General features: G+C 36.2%; 1 protein-coding gene across 7 annotated transcripts in view; it reads right to left on the bottom strand.

Annotated features, from left to right (window-relative positions):
- Positions 1-275: 275 nt before the first annotated feature.
- Robo1 (roundabout guidance receptor 1) overlaps positions 276-12,410 on the bottom strand; it is a 1,016,703-nt gene continuing 1,004,568 nt past the window's right edge. For all 7 annotated transcript variants that reach the window (XM_078044437.1, XM_078044436.1, XM_078044438.1 and 4 more), the window contains 3 exons: positions 9,152-9,460; positions 3,288-3,484; positions 276-1,947 (listed from right to left, as the gene is read on the bottom strand). In XM_078044437.1, the coding sequence (XP_077900563.1) occupies positions 1,933-1,947; positions 3,288-3,484; positions 9,152-9,460 (521 nt within the window). In that variant the 3' untranslated portion in view covers positions 276-1,932. The remainder of the gene's footprint in view (positions 1,948-3,287; positions 3,485-9,151; positions 9,461-12,410) is intronic.

Below are 12,410 nucleotides of genomic sequence, written 5' to 3'. Positions count from 1 at the left end.
TGCACATACATAAACAAATACAGCAAACCCTTAACAGTTACTCTTTTACCAAATAGTTAACTTCAAGCTCAGATTCATCTCATATTTTTCATATCAAAGGAATTAAATGGGAATTTTTCCTTATAAGTAAAACCCGGATGTCCATAAAACTAATTGAGAATTTTTACTCTTTTGAAAATATAGTGGTGAAATGTTCAGACAAAACGACTTTGTGATTAAATGAAGTAAATTTGATCAGCACACAATGGAAAAAAAATCAACACAAGAAAGAATGATGTATTTGAGAACATTTTTAATAAATAATGTGACAAAATTACTTTTCTGATTATTGGATTTTCAGTATGCAAAATTATGGCTAAAAATAAGAGGCTTCTTACATGAACATAATGAAAACATTAATCACATGGGTTGTTCCCTTAGTACTGCACACGCTTTCTATGAAACTTTCTCAAATAATCTAAGTGAGCACTTTTCATTTTTGGTGAATACCAGCCATTGTTTGTGGTTCAGTTTTGTTTGGCTTTGTTTTTCCAGTGGGGTCAGGCCTGATACCTGTGTATGAATAAATGTACACTTTTTTTCTTCAAATAGCACCAATTATAAAGTCAATGAAATTCATATAATGACAAAAAAGATCATAAAAATCTACAGTCAGAGGGCATCGTTTGGCAATTCAAAGCAGTAATGCCCTATTTGAGCTTATAAGGAAAGCTTGTAGGATTCTACATTGGCCACAACAAACTTAAACCATTTTTTTTTTCTTTAAATCTAGGAAAAGTAAGAACCCTCTAGTTCATGGCCCACGATAAAGTATGCACGTGACTCCACCATCTCTTATCATTCAAATATCCAAATACAAACATAGAGCATTAACAAAACAGGTTAAAAACGCTTCTCAACATTTTTTTTCAATAAGACAAAAAAGGTTAATAGTTACAATGGTTTACAAATAAAGTTTAGTGATTGTGCTTTTAAAACCAAAAAAAAAAAAAGATTAAAAACAGTGCATTACAAAAACAAAAATCAAATAAACTTCTTTAAGTGGCACTTCTGAAAGCTGAACTGACACTACCAGAAGAAATTTAGGCCAGTTAAGATAGGATGTCTTTACTCGATTGGTCATTAAAGGCATCCATTTGTTTGTAATGTGCATTTATAATTGCTTCTTGATTGAAAAATAGAACAAGGTTTTTGCTAGGCGTCCTTATGACAATGACCAGACAACCAGAGATCCAACTGGCTTAGCCCTCCTTATCAAAAAGTACATTTCCAATAAGAATATACTTCCATGGTTGAAATGAAGACAAAATAAAGTACCACCAGGGGTTGCAAAGAGTATATATTTACAATGTTTCTACCCCGTTCGAATTGTTTGTTGTTCTGCATTTGCTATATTTTTAGTTTCTCCCCACAAAGGGTGGTATGAAAGACTGATTTCAAAATCATGTTAAAATGAAATATGCTTTGATTTGCATTAGCAGTCGGTTATAGAAAGATTATACTTTGAGAGCCCTTGGCATGAGGTTGATAAATCAAGTTTGTATCTTCAATCAATATTTTGCTATAAGTTAGCTTGGTATATTAGCAGTGCAATGCCATATCTCAGGGGCAAAATGCAAAAGAACTGTTTGGTTCTTTCTTGAGGCTGATGACTGAAGCAAGAAGTTGATACACTTCTCTTGCTGGAAGTCAAGAGAAATGGTTCCAATAGTGAGGGGAAGAGAAAGGTTCTTCCTAGGGTTAGGGATCAAAGAGCAACAATAAAAACCCAATAACTTTTTTTTTAAATGGTACCCCAATACGAGGAATAGAAACGACAATTTGTACATTCTGATTGCACTGAACATTTTATCTGGCGTCATGTGTCATCAGACAGGAGGCATCTTGACTGATAATTTTCACATTAGATCGCACAAGCCTCTCTGGTTGTCTTCAGCTTTCAGTTTCCTGTAAAAGAGGCAGTATTGTTAAACTTGAAGATAAATCACAAGAGTATTGACTCGTCTTGTTTTTTAGGCATTTATTCTTACAGTCTAATGGCTTTTTTTTTTTTCACTCATTCCCTGGCATAAGTTGAAAAGTACTCATGACAACTAATTCATCTATCAACTTTAGTTGTCTTGATAGCAAATCCAACAGTTCTCTAACAAGCACCAAACTGTTTTGCACTGTGCCTCAGTGTTGTGGGGGCAGAACACAGGGCTCTGCAGGAGAAGGAATATGCTGAGTTCTCCATCCCTCTCCATCTCAACTCAATCCTATAACTCTGCCTTTGTTGACTTTAAATATTAGAATTAACTATAATGATTTTTTATCCTCCAAGAGGGTTTTCCTACATAAAACAGGCAAATTTGACAAAAAAATCTCTCGGAAGCATTTGCAGCAGGAAAGACTTTTTCCAAACTTCAAAATCAAAATACATTTGGCTTTAGACAGCATTCAATCAGACATGATTGGTTCTAATATTTTCTTCATTTATTATGAAGTTATAGTTTAATCCTCACCATCTATTTGAGGCTAAATATATTTGTAATAGGAAAAATTTATTCTGTGCTGATTTTTTATTAAATGTAGAAAACAATAATTTTTTTAAAGGGAGGGGATTTTATAATATGACATGACTTGCAATCCTATCGTGCATCATAATTTATAGATTCCAATAAGGGAGGAAATATTTGAATATTTAAAAGAGTGAAGGTGGAAGATATTGTCCAGGGCTGGGGCTGTGGCTCAGTGGTAGAGGACTTGCCTCAAATGGGTAAGGCACTGAGTTCGGTTCTCAGCACCACATAAAAATAAATAAATAAATAAATGAGGATATTGTTTCCCATCTACAACTAAAATATATACATAATATATATATATAAAGTTGTGTGTCCAAATCAGCTAAATTGATCCTGGTGATTGCTAGACTGACAGGTAACATGGGCTACGCACTCTCACATTATAAAACTCCACCACCTCACTGAGTTTTCATATAACACTAGGAATTACAGTATATCTAGATCTATAATTCTTATTTCCCAGCATTATCTTTGCCATGTATATTTCTTATCTGAAAATATCTTCAAAGAAACTACTACTGACATTTAAAATTATAAAATACATTTCAAGAAAATCCTTATATGCTCAGAATGTTGGTTTCTGACATCACAAACATTAGGGTATACAGAAGTGTCTAATAAAAATAGTAATGTTTCTGCACACTGATGGATATTCCTAATTTTGAGGTTGACATATTAACTACAGTCTAATGAGGAAAAAAACTGGGAACAAAATAGAGATACCTCTAATTCTTCATTATTATCTTCTCCTCTTTCATATCCTCCAAGTACTTGCATTTCTGCAATATTTCTTCGACCTACATTTGCTTGTTCTCTTTGTCTGCTTCCTGATCCTCTTGATGACATTGAGCTTGAGGAACTGGGATCTCTGGGATTATTCGATGTTGGAAAAGTAGGTCTACAGTAAGGTAGAATATCCTCTGTGTAACAGAATATAATAAATGCATGTGAACACCATTGTGCACTTTCATTGTATAAAGCATCCCTCCTGTCTCGGTAATTCTGAATGGGGAATCATCAGTGATTCCAAAGAATAAATAAGGGTACTATAAAAGCATAATGCATAATGCACACTGGCTTTTGAAAATAAAAGTAGCAAGCCTTGTTTTCCTAGTAGTGGCTGGAGATTTGGATTGACTCCACTCCTAAGCTTATATCCACATCAGAATTCTCTTGGGACTGATAACACTTAAGGAAGTAAACCAAACCTGGAGTCGACTAGGTTTTCAATTCTATGTCATTCACCATGTGATCTCTGATCATTATTTAGGCTTTAGTTACCATTTTTTTTTCCAAAAAAGTGATAATAGAATCTACTTAGAGAAGCTCCTGGTGTTGATATAAAAACAGATAAGATAGTGAAATATACATGTAAGCTACAGAGTGTTCTTAAAAGGAATCAGCAGAAATGAAACCCAGTCTTCTAGAACTACTAAATCAGAGCCAAGCCTGGGTTTACTCCCCAGCCACAGAGGTAGTCAATGTGTATGCCTTATGGAACTCTGGACTTCAGAAGCCTGCCATTATTGCTGACTTTAAAACACAAGGCACGCTAGTCAATGTCTAGCTAGTACCTGAATTTCTATCTCCAGACTATTTTCAATTTACTGCCACTTTTATTGAAGATGCACCATTCAATTGCTCACATTTCTTTGCATCCTGTCCACTCTACCCTCTGAGCATGAAAGACATCAAAACCAATCTCTTCTACATGTTTCCCCCTGACCCTGAAATGCTTCCTCTGACATCCACATTGTCTGAAGAAACCCCACTTCTTCTGACATGCCCACTGGTACTCTTCCTAGAGGAAGGGTCAGGTTGGAAGACTTGCCACTCACTCACAGCACCACTTCTAAATGATCATTCCTCCAATCTCGCACAAAAAAACGTTGTCCTCCTCCAAATCTGAGCCATCTATCATTCTACTTCATCCGCAGATGGGACTCATGGGGGTGTCCCAGACCATGAGGATGAACACTCAGGCAACCTCTCTTTGGAGACTTGGTCACCTGTGGCCTTAGCCCTCTGTCCCTATTTCAGAAACCTTTTTCTTTCTATTGATTCCAGTTTTACCTGATATATCTGTACCTATAATACATTAAAAATATTTTCTGCTAAAACTTTGCTTTACCCTCTTTTCTATAGGAATCAATACCTTCTTTCTTCACTGCTCAGCTGAGCTTCTTGAAAAGCAATTTTGACTCAGTATTGGTAGTTAAAACTCCCAATCACTCCGTCTCCCCTGAAATCTATTCATGCCCACATTCCTACTGTAAAACTCAAAAAAAGGATAATGCTAACCAAGTTTCATTCCTTAATCTCTGGACTTCTCACTGCCCTTATCATTTAAATGTTTCTATTCTCCTAGTTCCAGTACTCCTTCCTTCCTGACCAATCTTCCGGAGAATGCTTTTGATTTTAAGAAGTGCCTCTTGCATGCCAGCACCCTATAGTTCTCTTCTGTCAGCCCAGTGCCTCTTATTCAGATAGTATGCTATCTCTCCCATTCGTCCTGGGTGATTTCTGTCACTCTTATAGATTGAACCTTTTCCAGAATATAATTGCCACGAGGACAGGTATTTTTGTCAGCTTCACATAGTGATATATTCCCTGTTTGACATATAATAGGTCACTAATAAGTAGTTTCAAATGCATGAATGAGTGAGCACCTTTAACTGCTATTTTCATCATTAGGTAACATTCATTTATATTTTTGACTCCCAAATTATGTCCGAATCTTTGGGCCCCACAGCCAGCCTAACTGAACACCTCCTCAGATTCAGCATACAGACAATGATCTCATCCTGCCCATCTCCCTGAGATTTCATCCCCCTTTCTATTCTCTAGTACAACTACTGGTATCACTACTCATTAGGATATTCAAGGTAGAAAATTTGTATTACCTGAGATTCTTTCAAAAACCTTCCTGTATGTCTTAAATGTACTTCCTCCATATATTTAAACATACAACAAGTAAGGTTGATTTTGACTCTAAGAGTTTCTTGAATTTTCCTAGTAACTCATCAATTCTCTGATATCCTGGTTTAAATTCTCTGCATCTCTTGTATGGGAATTGTACACATCTTCTAACACATCTCTGCCTCTACAGCTGTTACCATATAAACCTGCTTCTCTCAACATCCTTCCTCTTTATATGATCTATGGGCGCCTATGATTTAAGCCTTCTTCACCTCAAGAGCTTCATCTTTGCACTTTTATTGATTGAATTTCCTACAATCTCCCCAATGGACCATATAGCTTTAAACGCTGACTTTTCCACGTGAACAATCCACTTTCCTTGCCTGGCTAAATCCCACCCATGCTCAAACACTCAGTTTACATGTCAGTTGAATAGTTCCTTACTAACCTTCCATCTCCCACAACAGTGAGTTAATTGTCCCTGTTTCAGACTTTCAAGTAGCATAATACCATGAAAAGTATACTGAATATAAAATAAAAATATTCATTTGACTGAGACTTTAGGGCTGCCTAGAGGCTCAATGGTCAGCAATGATGGCCCTAGGGAGGCTGCAGATATTTAAAAATTAAGTAAAAATATCCATGAATTTATAGATTATCTGTCTCTTTCTGACTTCAGTTCCTTAGGGTCAAGGTTCATGCTTACACAAATCTCAGGACTTAGTACAATAATTAATAGCATAGTGGGCATTTGATAGATGCAGAAATAAATTGAACTAACAGAGGTAAATGCCAGCAAAAAGGTCAGATGTTCAAGTCTCAAAGACCACTCTTCTTAATTAAAAAGTACCATACATTACACATGTAAATCAGCGTGCCTCTTTCATTATAAATAATGTAAGTTGAATTATGAAGGTGAAAATTATAGCAAGCATAGAAATGATAATCTAATGATACATACAGAGGGCCATGGTTCAAAAAAAAAAATCTGAAAAGCAGTATACTCAATACTTTTCATGAAACAGAAAGAATTTCTTGTTTCAAGATTAATGGTTCCAGAGCTGGGGTTATGGCTCAGCGGTAGAAGGCTCTCCTAACACGTGTGAGGTGCTGGGTTCGATCCTTAGCACCACATAAAAATAAATAAATAAAATAAAGGTATTGTGTCCAACTACAACTAAAAAATATACATATATATTTTTTTAAAAAAAAAGGTTAATGGTTCCAGTCTTAGTTCACTCATTAAATTTCTGAAGATCAATGTTTAAATTTTCTTTCTTTGTCCCAATTTTGTGACACCAAGATCCTTACCAGGCTTGTAAAGTTTCCTCCTGAGGAATCCCACCTATTTTGGAGAGAGAGATTGCTCTGAGCAGGAAATTGGTCTACACTTTCTGGCAAGATATAAAATTCATAACTTACATCGTGACTTTTTATTGATGAATCAGTACTTGGAGCACTGTCACCATGAGCCAAAAGCTCAGGTCTAGATCCACTCCAACTTAATTGATTTAAAAATAAGCAAGCACATTACTGAAACTTTGGGTTGTGGTGACGACTCCAGGGGTTTGTGGTCCCAGAGTGGAGGTGACTGAAGAGCAAAACAGAACTCTCTACCTCACTGCTGAGTGCACACCTGCAGTAGGAGTCCAGGCTTCAGTCCCTGAAAAAAGCCAAACTGCCCTCCATGTTGAAGGGAAGTTCACAACTGCCCAGATGCCCACAGTGGACAGAGCAACAGACTGATGTCAAAGCTTACCACGACATAATCTCTTTAGGGAAGTACCCTCAGCTTTCCTGTCTACTACCCTCTCTCTTTCCTGACTCCTCCTTCAAGTGAATTTTGTTCTTGAATCTCTTCCTCTTAAATGGTTTCTTCTCCTTATTTATAAAGTACATGTTCAAATCCCTCGTCCTCAAAGATTTCCACCAATTTGACTAATTTGACTTTCCTGATAACCCTACTGCAGCCCTTTCCTTCTCTTCAACTCAACTTTCTGGAAAGAGGTTTTACTCAACACCTCCCTTTCCAAATTTCCATTCACTTTTCAATCCTCTGAATTCTGGCTCCTATTTTGCATACTGCACTGAAGAGTTTTGTTTGTTTTAATACTACTAGTACTCATGGGTGATGTATTATAAAAATCCTTTCCTCCTCCATTATTTCCAGGTTATTTTTTTGGGGGGGATGGGCAATGCTGAGGGTCAACTCAAAGCCTCTCATACGTGTTAGCAAGCTCTCTACCCCTGAGCCACACCCCAACATTAGCACACTCTGTTCAAAACCCTGGATAATTTTGATTATTATCTGTAGACAGGACAATCTCAGTTTCCTTTACAGAGCATGGATTCTCTGCCTACTCTCTAATTATAATCTTCTGTGGCTGGTGGTGACACTTTGGGACATCTCACTAGGAACTATTGTACTTGTCTCTTCCTGTTACCACATTCACCAATCTCCTCTAAGTAGATTAAAAACAAAGTTAACAGAATGCTACAAATTAGTCTTGAGGTTTTTTTTTTTTTTTCCCTGAGAACTGACGGCTAACCATTTACCAGCATATCACTGCTGATATTTAGTTTTTGTAAATCACAATTATCACCTCTGGGTCCTTGGTTCCAAAATCTACTCTACCCACAACCTTCCTCCTGATCTTTAAAAACAATCTTCTACATTCTTATTGATTTTCTTTATATCTATGCTCTTGTCAGCATCTTCATGTAAGACTAAATTTATTTTCCCCATGAAAATTATTTTTTCTTCTTTTTTCTATATTGGTTAATATAATTGTGCTCAATTATATTACAACTCAGACAGGGCCACTTAATCACCATTTGGATAATTGTCTTTAACTGGATTACTTCAATTCACATTCTGACATCTGATGAGTCATCAAGTCCTATTGGGCCCATTTCTGAAATGCAGACGTAGGCTGTTCTCTCCTTTTCATTCAATCCATTTTAATTCAGTGCTTTCACATTTTATGCCTGGATGATCACTGCACTATTCCACCTGGTTCCAGTCTCTTTCTGTGCCATACAGCCCAGGTAGTTATTTTGCTAAAGTCAAATCTGATTGCTATTTCTCACTCAAAATTCTTTATTGGCTCACTATATCCTATAACATAAATCCCAAACTCTTTTGAAGAGTATCTCTGGCCTTTCCAATCTAATTACCTTTTCTATTTTTACCATTTTCCATTTATCCCCTGGCCTTAAGCATCCTATTCTTCAACCAAACTGGAAACCACTGTTCATCAAACATTCATTTTCACAATTTCATGGTTTTGTTTGGCCTATTTTCTCTATCTGATATCCTGTTTCACCTGTGGAACCTGTTGAAATCATTCTTTAGCTTTAGATTTCATGGAGAAAATAATTTCCACCTTGAATTAGGATGCTGACAAGAACACAGATATAAAGAAAATCAATAAGAATGTAGACGATTGGTTTTAAAGATCAGGAGAAAAGTTGTGGGTGGAGTGAATTTCAAAACCAAGGACACAGAGGTGATAATTGTGTGATTTACAAAAGCCAGGGTACACGTCTGGCTCCATGATAAGGAGCGAACTTCTTGATCTTACCTCTCTTCATATAGCCCTAGGTAGCCTGTGTGCCTTGCACTGTGTTTTCTCATCTGTGTTTTCTATGCATAAGTAAATCAGTACCTTGGATGAGATGAGTCTTTGCTGGTGGAAGGTCTCGCTTTGCTGCCTTGTTTCCTCGTCCTTTCCCATCATTTTGCTGTTCCTGTGCTTCTCTGGGATCACCCGGGTTTGTTCGCAGGTCAGCAACCTGCCTTCCGTCCAATACTTCTCTCCCCTTGTAATTGCCTCCTTTTCGATCTGACGATCTGTCTGTTCTGGTTTCAGCAGAAGGGAGTTTTGGCACCATTACAGGTCGTACCTCCAGCTGTGCCTTGGATTGGACAGTAGGTGATTTTATAGCAGGTGGTGGCACTGGGGGAGGTGGAAGATCTAAAAAGAAATATTTAAAATATTTTAAGAAGTTTGCCACTTAGAAAATAATCAAATATTACTGGAGTCACATTCAACCGTGAAATATTGTATCTTAAAGGAACCAGATGAAGACAGCCAATGAATAAGACAACTGCCAAATTCAATGTTCTCTCATTGTCTAGCAAGGGACTACTGAATGACAGTGTGGGGACATAGAGATTATCTTCTGGGACAGACAGTACTGAGCACAGGTATTGTAATTTCCCCTACTCCATTTAGGGCAAGACTTCCTAATTGATTTCAGCATAATATTGTTGATCCCAGATACAAGTGCTCTTACACCACACCAGATTGAGTGAACATGGCACTTTAGTTGAGACTTACTGGCCATTGTCCAATCCAGCCTAAATCCCTTCTTGTTTTGTAGACAAGAAAGCTCCAGATAGTCTTAAAGCTAATTCCAATCTCAAAAGCAGAATACAACAGAATCAGGACTAATGTCTTTGTATTCTAAATTTCTGGTTTAGTGTTCTTTATGCTTCTTCATTTAATCACATTTATAATCTCACATCCATTGATGGATTCTCTGACTCTTCTGTATAGATCTGAGAGTTTTAAGCCACATAATTACTAGTATAAATACAGATTAATTTCTTCATATATATGGTGTATAATATATGTATATATATATATTCATAGCTATATTTAAATAATAAATTAATTTAATTTCTTACATTATAGACATATACAAGAATGAAAGTAGGCATAACATTTGATAACTAGAAAGTATTTGTTTTATTTAAACAGTACACTCTTTTATTTATTTTTTATTTTTTGGTACTGGGGATTGAACTCCGGGGCACTCAACCACTGAGCCACAACCCCAGCCCTATTTTATATTTTATTTAGAGACAAGGTTTCACTGAGTTGCTTAGCACCTTGCTTTTGCTGAGGCTGGCTTTGAATTCGTGATCCTCCTGCCTCAGCCTCCTGAGACACTGAGATTACAGGCATGTGCCACCATGACCGGCCAGTACACCCTTTTAAAATGAATCATAAACATTCCAGGGAGGAAAGGTAGATATGTCTTAATAATATTTGATAAATTAGTAGAAGATTATGAACAGGTTTTTACAGGTTAGATTGTTTGAGCTATGGTATGAAGGATGGATTAAAATTAGAAAAAGTTTCACTTTGGGAGGCCATAATGTTATTATGATTGCTCATTTAAGTAATGACAGAAAATGGAACAATGTTGGTGGTTGTTCAAATGAAAAGCATCTTGAGACACTGAGGAAGGAAAGCAATATCACCTAATGATCAATGGAATATAGCTTGGAGGGGGGGTGAAGGGAACGTAAGATGACTTTAAGGACTTTAGCCATAGATGGCTAAGTTGATGAGAAAAACATCACCGAAAGTATGGAATGTAGGAATAAGGAAGAGATGTTTATGAAGAAAGAGTGTGAGCTCAGTTTTAGAAAAGTGAATGGGAGGAGCTTTAGAGATAGCCAGATAGAGATGTAGGATAGGTAAATCCATATAAAATCTGAATTTCAAGAGTGTCAAAACCAGAGAAACAGAGATTTGGGAATTAACAACATAATTATGTTTTCAGTCATGTCTTTAGAGATGTCTACAATAAACAGCCTAAAAAGTATTCATAAAACATTTATTAAATATTTAGTACTTTAAGATTTTAAGCAAAAAAATACATTTACATAGTAAAAAATTTTAAACATTTTTAAGAATTTAAATTTAAAATTACAACATTTAGTAGCTCCCATCTGCATTTCAAATCTTCAATGTTGATTTTACAGAGTAATCAATCTGTACTATTTTCTATAGACCATTCCCCAAAATATAGCACTTTTACATGTTCAAAACACTAGAAAAGCTAGGGATAACAGGAACATATCTCAGCATTGTAAAGGCTATCTATGCTAAGCCTCAGGCTAGCATCATTCTAAATAGAGAAAAATTAAAGGCATTCTCTCTAAAAACTGGAACAAGACAGGAATGCCCTCTTTCACCACTTCTATTTTAACATAGTTCTTGAAACAGTGGCAGTTAGACAGACGAAAGAAATTAAAGGGATGTGTATAGGAAAAGAAGAACTTAAATTAGCACTATTTGCTGATGATATGATTCTATACCTGGAAGGCCAAAAAGCTCCACCAGAAAACTTCTAGATCTAGTAAATAAATTCAGCAAAGTAGCAGGATATAAATTCAACTCCCATAAATCAAAGGCATTTCTGTATATCAGTGACAAATCCTCTGAGAAGGAAATGAGGAAAACTGCCCCATTTAAAATAACCTCAAAGAAACATAAGATACTTGGGAAACAACTTAATGAAAGAGGTGAAAGATCTATACAATGAAAACCACAGAACCCTAAAGAAAGAAATAAAAGAAGACCTTAGAAGATGGAAAGATCTACCTTACTCTTGGATAGGCAGAATTTATATTATCAAAATGACCAATACTACCAAAAGCACTATACAGATTTGATGCAATTTTATCAAAATCCCAATGGCATTCCTCATAGAAATAGAAAAAACAATCACAAAATTCATCTGAAAAAATAAGAGACCCACCAGAATAGCTAAAGCATCCTTAGCACGAAGAGTGAAGCAGGTGGCATGACTATACCAGACCTTAAACTATATTACAGAGCAATAATAACAAAAGCAGCATGGTACTGGCACCAAAACAGACTGGTAGACCAGTGGTACAGAATAGAGGACATAGAGACTAACCCACAAAATTACAATTATCTTATATTAGACAAATGTGCCAAGAACATACATTGAAGAAAAGATATCATCTTCAACAAATGGTGCTGGGAAAGCTGGAAATCCATATGCAACAAAATGAAATTAAACCCCTATCTCTCACCTTGCACAAAACTCAACTCAAAGTGGATCAAGGATCTAGGAATTAAACCAGAGACTCTGCATCTAATA

Source organism: Ictidomys tridecemlineatus, chromosome 3 (genome assembly GCF_052094955.1).
Source record: "Ictidomys tridecemlineatus isolate mIctTri1 chromosome 3, mIctTri1.hap1, whole genome shotgun sequence".
NCBI classification, from domain to species: Eukaryota; Metazoa; Chordata; class Mammalia; order Rodentia; family Sciuridae; genus Ictidomys; species Ictidomys tridecemlineatus.
This window is presented reverse-complemented; position numbering and strand designations above follow the sequence as displayed.